Source organism: Panthera onca, chromosome E1, assembly GCF_046562875.1.
Source record: "Panthera onca isolate mPanOnc1 chromosome E1, mPanOnc1 haplotype 2, whole genome shotgun sequence".
In the NCBI taxonomy this organism is placed as follows: domain Eukaryota; kingdom Metazoa; phylum Chordata; class Mammalia; order Carnivora; family Felidae; genus Panthera; species Panthera onca.
The window spans coordinates 13,040,638-13,062,944 of record NC_138352.1 but is presented as its reverse complement, the minus strand read 5'-3'; the positions used below and the strand labels follow the sequence as shown (position 1 = coordinate 13,062,944).

The 22,307-nt window shown below is 60.7% G+C and overlaps 1 protein-coding gene and 1 long non-coding RNA gene across 2 annotated transcripts in view; one reads left to right on the top strand and one right to left on the bottom strand.

The window, feature by feature from the left end:
* Positions 1–9,637: 9,637 nt before the first annotated feature.
* On the bottom strand, positions 9,638–13,722 carry LOC144614405 (uncharacterized). Its single transcript, XR_013552184.2, has 3 exons — positions 12,317–13,722; positions 11,391–11,559; positions 9,638–10,264 (listed from the first exon to the last, which is right to left on the bottom strand). It is a non-coding gene; the product is annotated as an uncharacterized LOC144614405 (long non-coding RNA).
* Positions 13,723–18,404: 4,682 nt separating this feature from the next.
* Positions 18,405–22,307, top strand: part of LOC132687246 (metalloproteinase inhibitor 2) — a 47,916-nt gene continuing 44,013 nt past the window's right edge. The window contains exon 1 of the mRNA XM_060645232.3: positions 18,405–18,564. Coding sequence (XP_060501215.1) covers positions 18,432–18,564 — 133 coding nt within the window. The 5' untranslated portion in view covers positions 18,405–18,431. The remainder of the gene's footprint in view (positions 18,565–22,307) is intronic.

The following is a 22,307-nucleotide window of genomic DNA, read 5'->3' as shown; positions in this document are numbered from 1 at the left end:
GCTCCTTTAAGAAGGCTTTTCTCCAGTTTGGCACGGTGGGGTGTTTCTGGGCTGTGGGCTGCCCAAACCCTGGGGCGCCTGTGTTTATTCACCCAGTCAGGGAGGAGGCCCGGCCGCAGGAGCTGGCCGTGCTGTCCTCTGAGAAGTGGGTGTCGGGGACGTGTCCTGGGTTTCCTGGGGGGGGGGGGGGGTGCGCACCCTCCGGCCCGGGAGGAAAGGAGGCCAGTTCGGTGGGTCCCCTCCAACAGCCAACACCCCGGCCCCAGGTGCCGGCCACCGGGGGAGTCATCATCTGCTGGCCCCGGCCGTCCCGACCCGGGCACCTGCTCCCCGCACAAGGTCAAGAGGGCGCCCCCAGAGGGCGTCCAGAGGGAGAGGGGTCCCCGAGGCCCACGAGGAGGAAAACTAGCTGGGCCCCTTTAAGACTCTGTGTCGCCAGAGGAGAGAGAATGCAGAGCTTTGGTAAACATCTGAGGCCTTGCGGTAACAACTACCAGCTGTGTGAGGGGGCGCTGGGGGGGCGGGGAGGCCGCCCCAGCTCGGCTGGAGGGTGGGATGGGCTGAGGTCAGTCTGGGTGGGGACAGAACAAGAGCGAACGTAGGGAGGACGGCGGGCTGGGACGCGGAGAGGCGTGCGTTCGAGGGCAGGAGCAGCGGCCCAGCCCCGAAGCTGCCGAACCGTCTGGGCCTAGAAGCTTCCACCGAGGCTCCCGGTCTTGTCCCACCTCCTGCTGGGAGATCTCCAACCCTCCCCCGACTCCCCGCAGCAGCCGGGCAGTGAGGACAGCGGGAAAGGACGGTTTCAGCCCCCGTGGGGGCCGTTTCTTCGAGACGCTCTGATAGTCGAGTCTTCGCCCGACAGGGGTGGCGTTTGGGATCTCGTTCTAGAGCGAGTAGTACCGAGCCCGGCACCTGTGAACTGCCCCTCGGCAACGCCCTTCCCCAGACCCGTGGGCTCGGCCCTCACCTTCTCTTGCCTGGAAGCTTGGCTGCAGAGCCCTTCGTGTCGTGGCCGTCCTGCCCCCAGCCGTGCCCAGGCCCGTGGAGCCACCGTGGTACCGATTGTGTCTACAGCAGCCAGGGTGCTTTGGGATTATGAGAACGAATCCACTTCAGAAAGGCTTAGCCTCTGGAGAGGGTGTTTTGTGGGCATTAACGGGGACGTGCGGAAGCCGGTGGCATCGTGGCTCGCTGGGCCCAGCGTTCGGCCGTGTCTGAGGGGCCTGGTGCGAGGCCACTGCTCCTTTCTGCTTCCTGTAGCAGCCTCTTCATGCTCACGCCGCTCCCCTTCATGGCGCCAAAAAGGCTGCAGTGGCTCCGGCTCCATGCTGCGTTTAAAAGGCAGGACGAGGGACGCTTGGGTGGCTCAGTCAGTTAAGCATCTGACTCTGGGTGTCGGCTCAGGTCACGGTCTCACGGTTCAGAGGTATGAGCCCCGCGTCGGGCTCTGCGCTGACAGCCCGGAGCCTGCTTCGGATTCCGTGTCTCCCTCTCTCTCTGCCCCTCCGCCCCACTCTCTCTCTCTCTCTCTGTCTCTCTCAAAAATAAGTAAACATTAAAAAAATTATAAAAGGCAGACTGAACCTTTTCTTTCAGAACTCCTGTTCCGGTTATCTATTTCTGTATAACAAATCACCCCAAAACCTGGTGATTGAATCTTTTATTTTGCTCATAAATCGGCGATCCGGGCTGGGCTCAGCAAGAACGCGGTCAGCCTTGTTCTGTGTGGCATCTGCTGGGGCAGATCAGCCGGGGGCTGGAGGGTCCGCTTCAAGACGGCTCGCCCACAAGGCCCGCAATCCATGTGGCTCCTGGCCGGGAACCCGGGGGGGGGGGGGGGGGTCTGGACTGGGGGCCTCAGCCCCGCTCAGGGAGAGCTGCTCAGACTCCCTACCAGCACGGTGGCTGGGTTCCAAGGAGACGAGGCCGAAGGGCACGGCGTCTTTAGGACCTGGCCTCAGAAGTCACACCAAGTTACTTCCATCGGACTCTGCTGCTCGAGGCCTCGCGAGGGCCTGCCCAGCTTCGGGGGAGGGGCCGCAGGTCCCACCACTTCCTGGAGGAGTGTCGAGGCTGCCCTGACGAGGACCATGTGGGGTCGGAGCCACGGGTGCGGACACCTTAGAAAACCTCATCAGCCACAACCCCCCGCAGACGTCTTCTCTGTTCCCACTGAGCCACTTTGGGGCCCACGCCCAGCACCAACCTGGTAACTGAAGCCAGGGCACAGGGGAGTCTCAGCTCTCCCCACCGGTGTCCGGGATGTGTGAGGAGGTGTGGGTTCCAAACGAAACCAGCAGAGTCCCCCAGAAAAGGAAGGGGAAGCTCAGGATGTAATCACAGTGTCCCCGAGAGCCACATTCATTGAGCACTCACTATCATGTTTATTTATTTTTGAGAGAGAGAGAGACAGAGAGTGAGCAGGGGAGGGGCAGAGAGAGAGGGAGACACAGACCGGGAAGCGGGCTCCAGGCTCTGAGCCGTCAGCACAGAGCCCGACGCGGGCTGCAAAGTTCAAGACTGCAGCAAAGTTCAAGACTTCTGGTCTGTGGCTGAAGAAAGCACAGACCAGACTTTGACTGTGGGGGAAGCAAGTAGTCTGGTTGCACTGGCAGCCATTTTGGGACAGGAGGCCATCCAATCTGAGAAAGAAGCAGGTGCCTGGAGGAGGGGAGAACGTTGAAGACAGCAATGCCTGCCCTTCCCGGGGACACTTCAGCTGCCTGAGCCAGGAAATCTACTTTACTGTTTAAGAGTGTGTAAGTATGGTGCACAGTTACTTATAATTGAAAATATCTTAACCAATACAGGAAGCTACTATAGTGTTTTTCCTGTTTCGTTGCGGGGGTGATCTGTAGGTCAGTCTACGCAACCAGACAACAAGGGGCTTAAGAGGAGGATGGGGCGCCTGGGTGGCTCAGTCGGTTAAGCCGCCGACTTCGGCTCAGGTCAGGATCTCGAGGTCCGTGAGTTTGAGCCCCGTGTCGGGCTCTGTGCTGACGGCTCGGAGCCTGGAGCCCGTTTCAGATTCTGTGTCTCCCTCTCTCTGACCCTCCCCCGTTCATGCTCTGTCTCTCTCTGTCTCAAAAAATAAATAAACGTTAAAAAAAAAAAATTTAAAGAGGAGGGACCAGGCCTCAAGCATCTCTGTCCCCCGTGCCTAGCAGAACGCATGAACCCTACTAGGAGAGAAAGTAAAGGGGAACAGGTGTAGCTTTTCCTCCAGAATTTTTAGGTGTTTATATCAGAAGCTCCTCTCTTCTCTGCATCTACACCTGGTGACATTGACTCACTGCGTCTAATTTTTTTTTTTTTAATGTTTATTCTTGAGAGAGACAGAACACAAGTGGGGGAGGGGCAGAGAGAGGGGAAGAAATGCAGGAAGGAGGCCGCCCTGGAGTCCCTCCAGAGGCGACCTCGGTGGAAGAGGGCAGGCGCGTGCGTCTTCCCAGGGCAGCGGGAGGAGGCCGCTGGTGCTGTTCTGTTATCAGCACGTCGCCTGGTGATGGCTGTGGCCTCAGCCCAGGACATGCCACCACCCTTCGAGGCCGCTTCTCATGAGTCAGATTCCCTCCCACACCCAGGCTACGGGGGAGCTTTTGCACGTGAAGCAGCTTTGCGTAGCACCGATAAAAGAAAGCCTCGAAAACAAGCGTGTTCTGAGAGTTGGTCTGACAACAGCATACCCGGCCGGCTCCCTCTGCACCCGGGGAGTGTGGGCGCCCAAGGCCTGAGCCCCGGCTTCGCGGCCCTTCTGCCAGAACCAGCCGGTCGCCGTCCCGGGCTCAGGGCCTTCTTCACCCGCCTGAGAGACCCCGGCTCCTGTCCTGACGCTGGCCCTCTGTCTGGCCTGCCAGTGAAAGAAAACCCACACTCGGCAGGTGTAGACAAGAACGGTTTGAAAACGTCACCTGACAGGGAGCCCGGAAGCAGGGTCCCGGGGCCTGTCGACTCAGGGGCGTCACGACGTCTGACATCTTCGCGTTGTCCCGGGGAGTGGAGCTTCCCCTCATGTGTCGCCTGTGCTTCTGTCCTGCCCCAGGGTGCTCCCCCAGAAAGGGAAGGGAGGCGTTGGATCATTCTGGATGTTGCTGACTTTCCCTCTGACATGGTCACCCGATACGGATAAAGACAGACGGACGGTTGCCTAGAAATTCAAAGTCTAACTGAACCAAGCCGTGAGTACGTATTTTCTAAGCCAGTAAAATCATCTTTGCGGAGGTGACCGGACAGGTTTTTGGCACAATGTGTGTTTGAGGCGGCCTGGCCTAAAATAGAAGCCTGGCAGAGTGAGTCCCAGTGCCGGTGGTCAGGGCCGAGGTCTAAGCAGGGAGGAGTGACCCGGAGGGGACACGCAGGAGGCGGTGCTCCACGCGTGCTGGTGACGGGCCATTTCTTGTTCTGGACGGTGGTCGTGAGCCGTGTGCACACGGCAGGGATAGACCGAGCTCCATCCACCCTTAAGGTCTGTGTTCTCTGCACGTGTGTTGCATTAAAGTGGCTTTGGTATCTCCCCATGCAGGGGTCACACGATGTTCACTGTAAGGGCAGTGGGGGGGGGGGCCACAGGCACTCACCCCTCAAGCAGCTGGAGCTTGGGGGGTGACCCATTGGAGGGGGGGAGGGTGGCAGAGAATCTCACCTGTCATGACTCCCTGGCTGGAGACCAGCAGAGGCTTTAAAAATGTTTTTTTTAACATTTATTCATTTTTCTTTTTTTTTTTCAACTTTTTTTTTTTTTTTTTTTTTTTTTTTTTTTTTTTTTTTGGTATTTTTGGGACAGAGAGAGACAGAGCATGAACAGGAGAGGGGCAGAGAGAGAGGGAGACACAGAATCGGAAACAGGCTCCAGGCTCCGAGCCATCAGCCCAGAGCCCGATGCGGGGCTCAAACTCACGGACCGCGAGATCGTGACCTGGCTGAAGTCGGACGCTTAACCGACTGCGCCACCCAGGCGCCCCTATTCATTTTTCAAGAGAGAGAAAGAGAGGCAGGGTGTGAGCAGGGCAGGGGCAGGGAGAGAGGGGGAGACACACAGAACGGGAAGCGGGCCCCGGGCTCCGAGCTGTCAGCACAGAGCCCGACGCGGGGCTCGAACTCACAGACCGCGAGATCGTGACCTGAGCCGCAGTCGGACGCTGGACCGGCTGAGCCCCCCGCCCCAAGGCGCCCAAAGATCAGCAGAGGCTTCAGCCCCGAGCCCCCAGCACAAGCGGGTGAGCTGCCCGTCTCGCGTGCGGCTCCGTGCACGTGAGGACGGGACGAGGGCCGCGGCGGGCCTGGGGAGACGGGCTGTGGGGTCACGCGTCTGAGAACGGCTGGAACTTGGGTGGCCCCGGGACCCTCTGCTGTTCCGAGACCGTCACACCCTGTTCGGGACTTGCTGTTAGCACACCGGCCTCACGTAGATGCCTTCCTGTCATGGGTCACTGGAGACATCAGGGCCGCCCGTCCCTCGGGCCACGGGCCTCCGCATCAGCCCCCACCTCCCCATTATTTCACTACATCCCTGCAGATGAGGACACTGGGGGAGACTTCCGGGCCACAGGGCTCGCGAGCCCACTGAGCCCAGCGCTTCCTGCGGCCCCGGGGGCCATCAGCAGTTCGCGACTCGTTCTCCATCCCGCGTGGTGGCGGCACGGCCGTCGGGAGGAGGAAGGATCTCAGCGGCGTCGGGAGCGTGGCCCAGACCCAGCCCATTTCCCTCCACGCTCCCCCAGAGCTGCTCTTGTCCCCCGCACGGGGGAGGGTGCTGTCACACAGAGGGGGTCACCTGGGTTTAGTCAGCTAAGGGTCCGCCTTCAGAGTAGGTCATGATCATGTGGTTCATGAGTTCAAGCCCCACGTTCGACTCTGTGCTGACAGCATGGAGCCCACACTTGAGATGCTCTGCCCCCCCCCCCCTTCAAAAATAAATGAACATCGAAAACAATTAAAAACAAAGAAGATAATCAATACTGGTTCGATCGAGCCATCAAGTCAAATACGCGTGTGCCCCCCAAACTCACGTTGAAATCCTACCCCCGCCACGAGATGGTGTTAGGAGGTGGGTCCTTTGGTGGGGGGGGGGGGGGTCAGGTCATGAGGGGACAGCCTCATGAGGGGTTAGTGCCCTCGTAAGGGAGACCCCCGAGGGCTCCCTCGCCCCTTCTGCCACTGCCGGCCCCCCTGTGTCAGGCATCCAGCCTCCGGACTGTGTGTGAGACAGCTGTTTGCGGTGGGAGCCGCCCGGCACGGTCTGGGGCGTGTTTGTCACAGCGTCCCAGCAGACTGAGACATTGGGACCCATGTGTCACACTGCATCAGGTGATAACAGCAGGGAACCCCGCGCTCTCTGCTCAATTTGCCGTAAAACTAAATTTACCCTAAGACCTAGTGCTCGGTTCCGTGAAAACGACGAATACTGCACATTTAATGAAGGTATTACACTCAGGCCTCAGGAGGGCCTGGCACCTTGCCCAGCCCACCTTGCACAGTGCCCGTGGCAGCCCCCCCCCGCCCCCCGCGGAGTCCCCACATCGTCACCCGGTCCCACCCCATGTGTTTGACTCCCCCACCTTTTCCCGCCCCTCCCCCGTCTTCCGTGGCTTTGATTTGGTTCGCTCTCCCGCCAGCGGATCTCTGCCTTTGCCAGCCTCCAACGAGGAGCCAAGCTCCCCTCCCGTTCTCCTCCCGGCTGCCCACGACTCCCAGCCTGGGGTCCGAGGCCAGGAGCCACGCCAGCAGACTTGTGCCTTGCTGCTCAGATCACCGTGCACGAGTGTGGCTCCCAAGCAAGCAAAGTACCGGGTGTTGCCAAACCTCTCTTCCCGGGAGCACACGGCTGGAACCTTCCCCTCCTCCCGCCCCGCCCCGCCCCGTCTTGGGCCCAACGTCCCCCTGGCGAGCCTGAGGAGCTGTCCCCGTGTGTCCGGACACTGTGGCCTGAGGGAGAAGTCACGAGCGGCCTCCTGCTGGCCCCCCACCCCGCCTTCCGCCTCAGCCTCCCCGCCAGCCTCTCCCTGGGTGCCCTCTGCCCCTGCCAGCCTGAGCTCGCCACGTCCTGCCCACAAGTCAGGCCGGCTCCCCTCTCCGCCTCGGGCAGGCCCTCCCCTCCCCCTGGCCCAAACCCCACTATTCAAACCCCTTTCTCCTTCCTTTTTGACGGTTGCTGACGCACGAACCGGGTGCCACCTAATTCATCCATCGGAAGGGCACGGCTGCATGATTGACAGCGATATTCACAGCTCTCCAACCGCCTCCGCGGTTCACCTTAAAACATTTTCACGGGGGCACCTGGGAGGCTCAGTCGCTTAAGCGTCCGACGTCGGCTCACGATCGTGATCTCCGGTTCGTGGGTTCCAGCCTCGCGTCGGGCTCTGTGCTGACGGCTCAGAGCCTGGAATCTGCTTCGGATTCTGTGTCTCCCTCTCTCTGCCCCTCCCCCACTCATGCGCGCGCGCGCGCGCGCGCGCGCTCTCTCTCTCTCTCTCTCTCAAAAATAAGCATTTAAAAAATTTTTAAAAACTAAAACATTTTCATCATTTCCGAAAGAAAACCTGTGCCCTTAGCCGGTCCCCGCCGTCTTCCCCTCCCCTCCCCTCGGAGCCCTGCAGCCCTAACGGGCTCGGTCTCTACAGGCTTACCCGTCGGGTGGAGGGAATCGTGCAGTACGTGGCTGTGTGTGTGGCCGGCTCCTTGCACGGTTTGGAGGCTCATCCCCGTCGTAGCAGGAGTCAGTGCTTCGTGCTTTTCTGTGGCCACATAGTATCCACTTTACAGGTACCCACGTCCTTATCCGGCCATCACAGTGACGGACACTGGGGTCGTTTCCACCTCTCGTTACAACGAAGCCACCCTGCACACTGAAGCTTCTCCAGGCACTTCTCCAGCCCCGCTAACTCCCACCTACCCAGCCCGCGCTACGTGCCAGGCTCCAGACTGCACTCTCGCTCAGGCCCCCGAGGGCCGGCCTCCCCGTACCCCGACGGGTGCGGCACATGCCGTTGTTCCCGTGTTACAGAGGAGGACACCCGAGTCCGGAGAAGTGAGGAGATTGGCCAACGTCCTGGTGGAAGGAGGACCCCGACACAGGTCTGCTCTGCAACCTGCAACCTCCCGCTATTGGGCATTTGGGCATTTACCCCTTGTTTCGGGTGGGTCCTGTGTATTTATGGGTCTCCTCAAACTATAAGCCTCTTCTGGATAAGGACCACGTCTCTTGGCCCTTTGGTCGGCCGTCGGGGGGCGGGGGGAGCTCTATGCTTTCTGTCTGCTAAGCATCCTTTCCCTCACCCCCCTCCTGGCTACAGGATGGGCACGTGGTTCAGGCCTGGCCAGTCACGGCCCTTCACTCCACTGGCTACAGTGATTGGCTCAAGGATGGGCACAGGCTCCAAGCCTGGCCAATCAGAGCCTTCCTTGGGTCTTTTGCCATAGCAACGGCTGAGGCCACCTGCTTCCTCTTTGGGACCGGGAGCTATAAGGACCATGAAGCCTGGAGCTGCCCCTGGAAAGTTCTTCCTGCCTCCCGGGGACAGTCTACACCAGAATGCCATGCAGATGTTAGAACTGATGCTGCGGGAAGCCATTTGATGGCACCGAAAGATGTTCGCGATACCTTCCCCGGGTTTACAGTAAGCAAGCTACGAATTAGAACGTGCAACATCACTTGCTCTCCGTGTGTTCCTGTATGTACGAAAACATACACACACACGCACACACGCACTCTTTAGAAATGGACGCCAGATGCCAAAATATGAACAGTGTTTCTTTCCGATCCTACGACTTGGTGTATTTTTTCTTTCTGTTCATCTGAACTTTGAAGCCTCGGCCTGTTAGAAGTTGTTATGTTTGTTCCGTTTTGTTGAAGCCACAGGTTCTGCAGGACACCCCCCCCCCCAAGAAGTCCTTTCGAGTGCCCTCCTCCCTGGAATTTTTAGGTTCAGCCTGAGTCATGTCGTCTTGGCCTTTTTAGAGCACACAACTTTTCCAACAATCCCATTTTCTGCCCCGGTCCTGGGCGCTCCCCACCCTCGCCGTCTCTGCTCACCTGCCCCACCCCCTGGGCCTCCAGGCCTGGCCGTCCAGCTGTGCCTGAGTGACGCCATCCCCCAGTGTCTTCCGGACCCTCAGAGAAAGCCAGGCCTTTCACCCCCACCCCCAACCCGCCCTGCTGGGTGCTGTGTTTTCATTCTCAGCTCACAAGGAACCTGCAGAAAATATTTTCTTTGGCAGCCGATTAGGGAGTAGCAGCCCCGGACATGCCTTTCAGGCGACGTCCGAGCCTGGGCCAGCTGCTGGCCTCCACAGCTGCCCCAGGGGCTGTGGCCACGGGCAAGGCCAGGGTTTGGACCTCATCCAGCTTGAGTAAGGTTCTCTCCCCCATCAGGTTCTGAGACGTCCCAAGGCCCCACGGCACCCTTCTGGCAGACCAAACCTTTCCCAGGCCACCATGCCAGGGGGTTGGCGTCTGGCCTTCCAGAGGCCCACCCCCTGAATGCCTTCTCCCTCTGCCACAGGGTTCAAGGGTATGAGGGCCTCCCAGGCAGGGAGTCGAGGGCCTCATGTCCCCCTCCCCGCCCGAGTGTCTCCTTGTGGGGGCCCTGCCTTCCCTCCCTCTTGGAGGGGCTGTTCCCACTCCCCTTCTGAGCAGGCCTGTCCTTCAGATCTAGGCCCTGTCCAGCTGCCTGACCCTGGCTGGCCGGTCAGATCCACGCTGATAAGAACGGGACCCTAGCAGAGAATGAACTGGATGATAGGCTTTGAACCAAAGGGCCAGCAGGTTGTAGGGGAGCAGCCGGACCAGGAGAGCCAGGGAGAGGCGAGGGGCCGAGCTGAGTCACCCAGGGGAGCAAGAGGAGGAAGGGGGAAGGAGCCCTGGGGGCTCTCAGGTCCCAGATGCACAGCTGCACCTGTCAGTCTCACCACGTTCTCTGCTTCCTTCCAATAAAGCCCACTTTGGCTAAACATCCCACCTGGATGTTTATTCCCTAAAGCCCAAAGATACAGACGGTTACACTAGGGCACCTGGGCTTCCCCAGGTGGGAAGAGCCTTCCTCACCCGCCTCCAGGAGGAGGGCGTCCTCCTTTTGTCCCTCCCTCTGGCTGGAAAGCCCCTTTTTCTGCTCATTCCCAAGGGCCTTGAGCTCTTGAAGAAAGTGCTTTCCTGGGTCTCCTCCCACCCTGGTGTCCAAGGGAGGGGGTTCAGGGCAGAGAGGCCTTCCGGGTCACAAGCAGAAGTCACCGGGCAGCCTAGTTCAGTGGACCCTGATTGGGCATATGGCTGGTGGAAAAGAAAAAGGTAGCATATTTTGGAGTGTGGCAGATTTGGGTTTGAATCCTGGGTCCAGCACCTGCCAGTTTATGCAGCCTGCTCTTTGTTGGCCCCGTGACACCAATGGCGTCCAGGACTTGCCACGCCCTGGACCCCTTCCTACACTCTCCTCTAGACAGCACTGCTATGAGGGTCCCGTTTTTCCAAACAAGGAAGCAGAGATGGGAGAGGCTAAGCGATCGTGCACAAGCTTCTCTCAGCCGGTGATGGGAGGGAAACCCTGATTTTTCTGACTCTGGGGAGCTGGTTTTGCCCTAAGAGAAGAAAAAAAAGTCTGGCTCTAACATAAACCCTCGTGAAATAAAGCTAACGTGTTTCTCTACACAGAGGAAGAGTAGATAACCCTTCCAAAAAAAAAAAAAAGCTCTTCCCGTATTTACCCAGGAACTACAACATCTGGGATTTGCTTCAGAAGATCCCACTGGGGCCGGTGCTGATGAGCTGATGGTTCTGGAAGCTGGGGATGGGTGGCTCTCCCTCCATGTGAGTATGCTTGTGAGGTTTCATAATACAATGTTTTTTTTTTTAAGTAGCAGGAAGGGACACGGCCAGGGTGGAGAAGCGGTCTTGCAAAGGATGTCAAGGTGCAGACAGCGAGCCCCACGTCCCGCCAGGAAGGGAGCCCCGAGCCCCTCCCCACGGCCCGCCGCCAGCCGTGCCCCCACCCCACGCCTCTCCCTGTTGACTCCCTTGTGGTCCAAGAACACTCGGCTCTGAGTAATAAATGTGCGCTCTCTCGGCGGGACATGTGTTTCCAATCATTCTCCGCAGTGAGTGACCACCGACGGCTGCTGCCTGTCTGTCCCCCACCTCGTACCTTCAGATCCGCCATGACCACAGCCCCGGCCCAGCTCCCACCCCAGGTCTGCGCGGAGCTGCCCCCCCCCCCATGCCCTCCCGCCCATGTGACTTCACGCAAGCAGGCTTTCGTCTGGAAATGAGTCCTCTGCACCGCCCCTGCCCCCGATGGGACAACTCTGACCACCCTGTAGGTCTCATCTATCCCAGCGAGCGTCCCAGACCACCTGCCCCCGCCCTCCGCCGATGCCCTCGCTGTGCCATCAAGCACCTGCACCTGCTTGTACTTGTTTCTGTCCGCGTTTCTGCTAACGGCTGGTTGCTGCTGGAGGAAGAACCGGGCCACGTCTGTTCCCTCTGGGCACCTGGCACCTGCACAGGCCTGGCAGATGGCGGGTGCCCAACACATCCTCACTGAATCGATGAACGAACAAACGAGCCATAACCTTAAGGAGCAGGGAGTCGAGGGGAAGACAGACACAAAGACGAGTAACCTGCTAGGGGACACGCAAGGGGCCTAAGGAGGCCGGACAGTGAGCTATGACCGGGTCATGTCCATCTCCGCTCCCTCTTAGGGAGACCCATTCTCCACGCGACTCCACTGGGCGCCGCCTTCGGCTGGCTGGGCCCGCGGCCTGGGGCTCAGCGAGGAGGGATCTTGGGCCACACCAAGGCCCGGTGGGGAAGGAGTGCTCGGGTCTGCTGGAGGTCGGGGGTCGGGGAACGCGGGCGCGCCCCCCCCCCCCCACGTCCCCGAGGAGTCAGACCGCAGTCCGATGTGATAGGGGAGCAATGACGAGGACCCACAGCGCGCTCGGTGCAGGAACATCATCACCCCCAGGCCCCAGCGCCTCCCCCGTGGGCATCTAGGCCACACTTGTCGGGGGTGTGCTGAGTGGCAGCAGGAGAAGGCAGGGGAAACTCAGGTGGCTGGCTCTCAGGCTTGCCTCTGGGGCCAGGAACCCTAGGACAGAGCTTGGGGTCCCCGGGAAGAGGAGAGAAGCAGGGGGATATGGTGTGGAACCGCTCCCATGGTCCCACCTGCCTCTGGGGGCTGGACGGTCCCTTTGGCGTCAGACGCAGGCACCAAAGGGCGTGGAGCCCGGCAGGTCCCCCCAGCCAAGGAGGGGCTGAAGGTGCCAGTGGGCCAGACCCAAACTCCAGAAACCATCTGGAGATGGCCATAAGGACCCAACGACTCACTTTCTAAGGAGCTGCGTTTCTCCTTGCCTCTCACGGCTCTGCTGTCTTCCGATCTTTTCGTTGATGACCAGGGCCACCCCACCCCTGCTCTCTCTGTTGTTCTGGCGTTTCAGCTCAAGGTTGAACGAGCGCCCTTAGGGATTCTCACCCTGTACTCCCTGGGTGCCGTCTCGGGGCTGGGACCGAGCCCGTACATGCCAGGGCTGGTCACGGAGCCTCACGGAAGGCGGCAAGAGCCTGGACCGGTGCTGGCCACCGGGCGAACCTTCAGCATCCCGGAGAAGAGAGGGCCAGGGGAGAGGAGGGGAGGGAAGGAGAGGCAGGAGAACAGGAAGAAAAATAGGATGGGGAGAGGGAAGGAGAGAGAAAGGAAATTCTTGGGCACCGTCCTAATCATAGCCTTGAAATGAAATTTACTGCTGCACTCAGCATGGGGACGCCAGCCAGCACCAACCCCCCTTCTGTTTGGATTAGGCGATGACATCATGGCCACGGCCAATCACTGCCAGCACCAAAGAAGCAGAGGGTGGTGGGGGGAAACCTGAGCCCCCCCTCCCCCCCCCCCCCCCGCCCCGTGCTTCCAGGGAGGGGAACCTGAAACCAGCAGAAGTCAGTCTCAACACACCCCTGCTGAGCTGGGCCCGCCACTCCGGCTGCCCTGCTCCCTGCCAGCACCTGGTCCCCGGGCCCCGCCAGCTGAGGCTGCCTCCTGGAGCAGGCCAAGGCCAGGGGCGGATGCAGCAGTGCCGGGTTCCCGTCTCCGCTCTGCTCGCTGGCCCTGCTCCCCGACCCGCCCGTGTGAAGGAGGCACATGACACATGCCCGGGGCCAAAGGCAAGGGCTTGGGCACGAGAGAGCACAGAGCAGGCGGCGTGAGAGCGTGAGAGCCGGCTCTGGTCGGGTTCCCCCTGCTCTGTGTTTTGCGGCGACAGAGTCGAAGTGTGGGTCGGCGGGGAGCCCACGCTCGGGGCCTGCCCCCGCCGTGCCTCGCGGGCCGGGAGACCCTTCTGCGTCAAGGCCACCGTGCGGAGAAGCGGTGCCGGCTCAGAATCCGGGTGGGACGAGGTCCTCGAAGGCTTCGGCCCAGGGGACACGGCAGTGTGGCATCAGCCCGCCTCCCTGGGGGGGACGGGATGTGATCGCTGCTCCCAGACGGCTCAGGGGTGGCCAGTGACTTCACGGGCTGCCTGCTCACAAAGCAACAGCCTCCCTCGCACCCTCCCTCTCTCTTTCTGGAGTTACTCTAGACTGGATCAGAGCAGCACAGGCAGGCGGTGTTGGGACAGCATCCAGGCCTGTGGAACCTGTGCCCTGCGGAGCAGGCGGGCGGGCGGGCGAGGCCGGCATCCAGGCAGGCGTGCGAGGTGGGTGCCTGGGCTCCGACTGCCTTTCCCCACGGGGCGCCTGCCCGGGAGGAGTGAGGGAGGTGACTGGAGGCAGACAGTGAAGGAGAGAGAGGCCAAGCCCTTGCGTCCGCCCTGCAGGATGACATAAAACAGCAAAGGAAACCCCGTGGGGAGGCAGGGGCTGAGGGAGTGTAGGTGACCGCGTGGGATCACCGAAGTACCTGGCTTGGGGAGCTGAAGCCAGGACAAGCCTTGAGAGAGCCAGGCAGAGAGCCTAGAAAGTATCCAGATTTCGGCCCCAGGAGATACCCGTCGAATCTGCACCTGAAAATTGCCTTCCTCGCCCCAGGGGCAGGATACGATGCTCATCCCGGGTCACCAGGTCCCATCACCTAGAGAAACTCCACGAACTTTCTGGCCAACACCCTCTTACATACTCTGTCCACGCATATGTGTAATTTCACGTAAATGAAACACTGTGCATACTGTTTTCTCAGGGACGCTTGGAGAAAACAAACCCTTGAAATACGCCTGGCCCTCCCTGTGTCCCCCGAGAGCCGATGTGGACACACGGATACACCGTCCTGCACAGCTACCTCCCGAGAGCACGACTGTGTCTCTACAAAAACGGAGCCTTGCTTATCTCCTCTGCATTTTGCTTTTCTTGAGTCTGAAGATTTTATTGGTTTCCCTAAGCGAGTGGTTATCAACCAGGCGGTTTTGGTCCCACCCAGGGACATTAGGCAATATCTGCAGACATGTCTGGTTGTCACAACTTGGTGGTGGTGGTGGTGGGGGGGGACCCTTGGCATTCAGGGGGTGGAGAAGAGGGATGGTGCTCAACACCTCACAGCGCACAGGGCGCGCCCCTCCCCCACCGGTGATCAATCTGGCCCAGAGATCGGCGTCACCGAGGCAGAGAAGTCAGCCCTGGCCGCAGAGGGTTAATAATTTAATTAATGAGCAAATAGGAACATGGACCTTATAGCGTCCGCTCCTGGTCGTTAAGACGCTGACTGTGCAGAGAGCCACAGCCCATATTCTGGCCACAGTCGGACTCAGCTTCTTGTCACCGTGGATGTCCTGCGGTAAACAGCCCCACCAAGGAACACGGACGACAGATATCTGGGCGGATGCAGCGGGTGGCGGGGGGGGGGGGGTGGGGAGGGAGGGGAGTACCACCTGCCTTCTATGGTCATGAGTCAGACGCCCAGAGTGGACAGGGGCCCATCATGACCCTGATCCCTCTCTGGGGGGTGTATGGACACACACCCACCCCCCACCCGGGAGCTGCCCGAGACATCGCCGCTGTTCTGTATCTAGCCTCCTGGGCATGTGGGCCCAACTGTAATGCCTGTAAGTTACACAGAGCGTCTGGCTCTCTGGAACCTGCCGGAAGGAGGTGGAGGCTTCAGCTCCGCTCCAGCTGCCTCTCGGGAGAGAACACTCCATGCTCAGGAGGCAGGAGATCTCCTCCAAACTGAGAGAGTGAGTCTTCGGAGAAGACGCACTCCCAGGGCTCTCCCAGTGCTGGGTGGACAGAGCCTGGCTCTCCTGGGCCTGCTGCCCGGGGCCCGTGAGGTCACTCTGACTCTGTTTACCTGACAGGAGCAGGAGGGAGGAGCCATTGGCATTTCCTCCTGGCTCCCGTCAGTGTTTACTCTGTCAGGCCAAGCCCGGGACACGTTTGCTGGGTGTGCCCCGACACGGGTAGGACGGGCAGCGGCTCTGGAGGACCGTGCATTGGAAAAGTCTCTTGGTGAGGGAGGCAGGGGCAAGCTGTGAGTTTCCGGTAGACGGCGGTGGGCCCACGAGTGTGGTCTGAGGGTCCCGGAAGTCCCCCCTCCCCGGCTGGCCCGGCAGGTCAGCTTCCCCCTGTCTGTCCTAAGACTCAGCCCAGAGTCAGGCTCTGGGGGCAGATACGAGCCCAAGTCCAGAAGGTGTAATCAGAATGGATCCCGGGGGGAATGGGCCAAGGTCTCCTGCGTGGCTCCCCTACTGGCCCACTCCCCCAATATCAACGTAGAGGAGGCTGGGTAGGAGCAAAGGTGACAGAGGGAGCTACGGGTTGCCCGGGGCCTCCTCCCTCCCCACTCTGCATGGATGTGGGCCATCCAGACCCTGTCCTCCTTCTTGGGGGCGTGGTCAGAGGGCAGCCTCGCCTGGCTGTTGATGTTCTACAGCACGTAGCAGACCGAGCGCTCTTGGCGATGGAACATGTGAAAGATCACTCTGTTGACATCAGCAGCCGGGTTCTAATCTACTCCTATCCTCAGTACCTTCCTCCTCTGAGGCCTCAGTTTCCTGAGTTGGAAGACAGCACCTGGAAGGCTGGTCAAGGCTGCAAAGAGGAACAGAGAGGCAATCAGGCGGCAGTCAGATGGCTGGAGCCGGTGACGTGGAGATGGAGGTTGGGAGGGGGGCGGCTGCTGGGCCCGCATGAGAGTCATTCGATGTGGGGTGGCTCTCAGTAACAGCCAGCACATGCACCAGATTTTAGAGACCAGGTCAGCCATTCAGAGCAATCCGTTAGGAAGGGGGTTCAATCACCATCCTGCGGGTGTGGAGGGCGTGGTGGGACCGCGAGGCGGCTGGGCTGCTGAGTCTGAGATCTGCTGGTGCCCTCTGCCCCCACTCCAACCTTTCAGAGAGGTACCTGCGCTGCCCATCTGCTAAAAACCCTCCAGAAGCTCCAAACTCACTCAAAATAAAAGGTGCGTCCCCTCCCCTCCCAGCCCCTCTGACAGCAAATGGGTCCTAGCTGGCCCCTTTTCCCTCCCTTCCCCCTCCTTCACTGGCTCAGGGGTCTTTCCACCCACTGCCCATGGGACTTTTGCCTGTTCTGTGGGTTTCTGAATGCCCTGCTCCTAGGACAGTGTCCCTCTGTAGATGCTCCAGTGAGCACTGTTGATGGAAGGGAGGAAGGAAGACCAGGTCTCTTATTTCCACCCCGGGGCAGCTGGTGTGGCCCTGCTCCCCTCTTGCACGGCCATCGAACCTACCTCTGGGAGCCTCATCACCCTCACCTATACCTGACTGCTCAGGTGTACGTCTTGCCTAAAAGGCAGGGCGCCCCTAGGTTGTCTGTTTCATAAACTGACAAATCGATTTTGGATTCTGCGAATTTCAGCAGCATTTTGGTTGTGCCTGTCACAATGAAAGGATGGGGGGGGGGGGGGAAATGTTATAGTTTTCTGAATTCCCGACTAGAGATCGGACACCATCTCAAAACTACACAATTCTATTTTATGCGAACAAAAGCTGGAAAAGTGACTTTGGGTTTGTCAGGGTGCTAAAAATAACCACTCTGCCTATTTATCTTTGCTCCCGGTTGTGTGCTGCAAAAGCGCACACAAACAGAAACCATTTTCTCCCAGCCTTCCAGTATTTTCCAGTTTCCTATTGAAAGTCAGCATCACACAGTTGCGTGAGCAATTACGCCTGAACTGTGCCCTTTTCCTGCACTTACAGCCCTCCTAGATAACACACGCCCTGCGGGCAGGAGGGAGGTCCTGTGTATAACACCACCACCAACCGCAGAGGGGCTCGGGGGCAGCCTCAGTGACAGACAGGTACACAGGGACCCTGGTGGCCACAGTTGGCATCCCATCTGCGCCTCCAAGATCCCGGCCTTTCCTGGAACACAGAACTGTTTTGGGAAAAGTCCTTCAGCCCCACATTTGTGGGCTAAGGGAGGAAACTGTGAGCTGAGCCCAGCAAACGCTTTCCATCCAATCCTACCGCGTCCTGAACTCCAAGGCCCACCCCCCACTGGCTCTTGTTGGCTGGTCAAAAATATGGCCAGTTTATATAAAATCCTGTTTTGTTCATAGTAACCACTCCCCCTCCCCCTCCATCTGAACTGGTCAACCGCCCTGAAAATTCTAAGACCTGCATTTGAGACAGGAATCTTCACTAAGCTTCCTGAGGCCACCTACCAAGGGGGGCATGGGCAGGGGGCGGCGGGGAATGACCCCCTGCTCTGAAGCGCACACATCCCTTTGGCTCAATCCCTAGCCGAGGGACCCCAGGGGTGGAAGGGAATCAGGCAGCGTACGCCTCCAAGCCGGAGGGGCAGGGGCAGTCGGCGGGCGCCTGGTGCCGTTGAAGGGTGGGCTGCGAGTCCCAAGTGCTGAGTCAGGGCCCGGTGGGCGCTGCCCGCCCCGCGGCTGCCACCCCAACCTCGGGCGATCTCGGGGGGCGCCGGGGCGAGGCGGGCTGCGGGGCGCGGCCGGGGGCCAGGTGCGCAGCTGCGGGCGGGGGTGGGGGCCAGACGTGCCCGCCGATCCGGGCACAACAAAGCCGAGTTTGGGGGAGGGCGGGGAGGCGCGGGAGGCGCGCGGGGAGGGGGCGGCCCGGAGCTGCCGGAGCCGCATTGGCCGCCCGCCACCGGGGGGCGGAGCCGGCTCGCCTCGGAGCGCAATAAAAGGCCGGCTCGGCCCGCGCCCGCAGCGCACGCATCCATAGAAGGCAGTGGAAGCCGCCGGCGCCGGGTCGCGCGCTCGCTCGCTCGCCCGCCTCGCCGCCCCCACCCGTCTCCTCGCCGCCGCGTGAGCCGCGCCCCACGCCCCGCGCGCCCCCCTCTCCGGCCCGCGACAAAGACCCGGGAAAGTTTGCGCGGGCGAGCGCGGGCCAGGTGCGGAGGGCGCGCCCGCGGAGCGCAGCGAGCCCCGCGCGGCCCCGGCGCGCCCAGAGGCCAGCGCCCGCAGAGCCGGCGGAGGCGGCCGAGCCCCGCGCCCCGCGCCCCGCGCCCCGCGCCCCCGCCCGCCATGGGCTCCGCGGCCCGCAGCCTGCGGCTCGCGCTGGGCCTGCTGCTGCTGCTGGGGACGCTGCTGCGCCGGGCCGACGCCTGCAGCTGCTCCCCGGTGCACCCGCAACAGGCGTTTTGCAATGCAGACGTAGGTAAGGACGGCGACCCCGCCCCGGCCCGGTGCCCGCCTCCCCGAGGGTCCGCGGGCGCCCCGCCCGCCCGCAGCCGGCCGAGGGGCCCACGCCCCGGACCCTGGCCCTCGGGCCTTCTCGAATCCTGCAAGTGGACGCCAAAATCGCACTTTTTTTTTTCCACCCCCTTCCGTCTCCCTTTCTTTGCTTCTCCGCCGAGATGCTTCTCAACCTCAAAATTCCACCGAAATTCCGCTGCAGCTCCAGCCCCAGAGAAGGGAGCCAGGGAACGGATCGGGTTTTGGCAGGCGGAGGGCCCTGGGATGCCAGCGCGGGGGGCGGGGAGAGTGGGGGGACACAGCGTGGGACGGGGAGAGTTCCGGCGCCCGGGGGGCTGGAGGCCTGGGGACCCCGGGAGAAACTTGCACAGATAACATGGAGCTGGCCTTCTGTGGCCTGGAGCTGAGTGCCAAAGGGCTTCTCTGCCTGGGCCCCTCCCTCCAGCCCCGTGTGGGGGTTCGCAGGATTAAACTGGGGCAGAGTGGAAGCTTCCCTCCTCTGGCCGGCTTCCCTGCGCTCAGAGGGGCAGCCCTGAGAGGCGGCTAGAGCCCCAAAGGCAGCTCCTTAATCTGCACCCTGCCCAGGGGGCACCCAACCCAGGGCCGTGGGGGGGGGGGGGGACAGGGAGGAGGGTCCTTGAGTGGTTTGCACCCGGTGAGTGCTTTTTCAGGACACGCACAAGAACGAGGCTGTGTGGGGCAAGTGGGGTTGTGTGACTGTTTAGAATCCTCAAGAAAATATCTGTTAACCCCAGGACTCCTTACCCCCCCCCCCCCCAGTGGTGGGAGCAGGCAGGGGAGGGAGGAGAAGCCGGATACTAGGTGTGATCCACGCAGGGGCTGGGACAAGTGGGGAGAAGCCAGCAGAAATGGGAGGAACCAGCTGGGCCCCAGAGGTTTCCATGCAGGCCTCCAACTGCCCTGGTGAGGGTCAGCCAGGTTCTCCTGGGCCAAGTTCAGTTGAGCCGGAAGGACAGATGCCCAGCAGGTGGGCCACTGCAGCCCCCTATCCCGCCCCCCCCCTCACCACCCCCAGGCTTTTCAACAGGTTTATGTTCTGCTCCTGAGTCTCAGCCAGCCAAGCATCCGGTTGCCAGGCCACATGTGGTGGGGCTGGCCGCCCTCACCTGTGCAGACAGAGCCAGGGTCTGTGGGTTTCTTCTGTTGTCAGCCATGCCCTTCTCATCCCCCCCCACACCCCCATGGCTGCTGGCCACACCCCAGTTGGCCCTCTGAGCTGTTGCCAGCCCAGGAAGTGTTCGTGGGTTCTTATCTGTGGGCCTCACATGGCTCTGGCCACCTGGGCGTGGGACGTGGTCCATGCTTACGGACTAGTTTTCCGTAAAACCCGAGTTGGGGGGAGGTAAGGTCGGCTCCCCGATTTGGCTTTGGTGCTCAGCAGGATTTGAGGGCGATGCACATCGGCCTCCTTCTGGGGTGTCTGCTGGGAGCCCCGGCCTGGCCAGGCCCCTTTGCTAAGAGCGAGGCCATACTTCTGACCATCAGGCCGTGGGGCAGGGTGGTCCCAAGGCCCAGAAGGAACCGAGTCTTGCAAGGTGCTTGGACTTGGTTCGCAGGCACCAAGCAGGAAGGGCTGGCCCTGGAGACCACCTCACACTCTTTGGCCCCGGAGGGAGAATTCCTGGCCTCGTCCTGGCCCAGTAAGCTGAGGCAGCAAAGGGTCGGGGTCGAGGGGCTTCTCGCTTTGTGGTTCCTCTTTCTTCCGCCTGGATCTCCTGGCATTTGTGTCCCAATTCTCCAAAGCAGAAGCATCGGAGATCCTAGACTTTTAACCCCGTCTCAGCTCGGAGGTCGGTCGGGGTACCGACACCAGACTTGCATTGCGACGCCCAGTTCGTTAGATTCCCGTGGCTGCTGTAGCGAATCACCAGAAACTGGGGGGTGAAGGGGGGGGCGCTTAAAACAACAGGAATTGCTTCTCTCACAGTGTAGGGGCCCAAAGCCCCAGATCAAGGTGTGGGTAGGATTGGCTCCTTCCGGGGGCCCCGAGGGGGAATTCGCTCTAGGTCTCTCTCGCAGCTTGCTCTGGCTGCTGGTGCTCCTTAGCTTGTGGACGCGTCCCTCCAGCCTGCGCTCTGTCTTTACGTGGGTCCGTCTGTGCGCGCGTCTGTCCAAATCTCTCTCTCCGTAGAAAGACCCCGATCACTGAGTTTAGGGCCCACTTGAATCCAGCATGACATCATCTTAACGTGATCACATCTGCAGAGACCCTATTTCCAAATAAGGTCACGTACGCAGGTTCTGGGTGGACCTGAATTTTAGGGGGAAGCTCGTCACACACCGGCTGCCCCGGTCAGCCCCTCTGTGTTCGATCTCCTTGGGATACAGAGCCGCGACACCCCAGGGTGGCCGTGGACTAAACCTCACGGTGAAGGCCGTGGCCCTTCTGTGTCTGCTTCTCTTTTAAGTCCTGCTTGTATTCCCCACTCTGGCCCAGAACCGAGTTGCCTGGGGCTCTTGTAGAGGCCACTGAAGGCTGGGTCCCTTTGTAAATACAGAGGGCCTGGCCTGGACCTCAGCTCTTGTGGTTTCAAAAGCTCCACAGGTGATTCCGTGCCACCACGGCCGGCTGTGGCCGCGACCCAGGGGCCCGTGAAGGGTGATGGCCTCACGCACGCTGGGGTTACTAAACGCTGACCTTGAATGTGCTGTGCTGGCTCCTTTAATTGTCGGCTGGACGCAGGCTCGTTAACTGGCTTGGTGTCTACGAGAGGCAGTTGGCTTAAGAAATAGTCTGATCTCTGTCTGCCTGCCTGTGTAAGGATTTCTGGGAGCTTGTAGGACCGGAACTGTGCTCAGGAAAAGGAGCTCATGATGAGGTTGTGAAATTTACGATGAAGGGAGCAGTAGGTAAGACCGGGGTCCCTCCTGGAAGGCCTTGTTCCCCATCCTTTCCAGGCAAATGAGGACAAACGGGAAACGTTTCCTGTCTCAGCCCTGCTCCCATGTGCTGCTGGCCCGTCTCCTACCACCTAATGGAGTCCGTGGCCGTCTACCGCGAGCCTGCCCAGCCCCCGGCCCCCGGCACCTGGCCACAGACCAGCTTTGGGCCTTTTCTTCAAGCAGTACCACCACGGAGGGAGCCTCCAGATACTGAGCCAGCTGAGACACTTGGCCAGTTTGGGAGTCCTGGGTCAGTCCAGGAGCTCCCTGGATCTGGCAAAGAAAATCTCACTTCTGGCTTGGGTGGCAGCACCCAAGGCCACGTGGCTCCAGAAGAGTGGCCCACGATGGCGTCTTTCTCAGGGTGCTCCCGTCTCCAGACCCTGCTCTCGGCAAACCCCCTGGCGATCTCCGGCAGAGCGGAGAAAGGCCCACCGCCAAGGTCGCTTGCCGGTTGCCGGGCCGAGCGGGCCAGACCGTGGCCACCTGCAGAAAACACACAGCGAGCATTCGGAAATGGCCGTGTCTTCGCTGGACGCACGTGTCCGGGAAGACCAGGGCAGATAAGACTCCCGTGAGTTGAATCAGGCCCTAAGTGCACGGGGGCCGGGTGGGGGTGGCTCTTCAAAACCGCCCTTGGCGACTCCTATGGAGTGCTTGCTCGCTTGGGGTTGTGTATACCCTTTCACGGCGGGCTGTGTTTCAACAAGCCGTTATGGCGTGGCCGGCTCCGCCCCACGGGAGGCATTGTCCCCCGCCTTAGGAGGGGACCTCCGGACACCAGTGCCAGGCGGTGTGGGA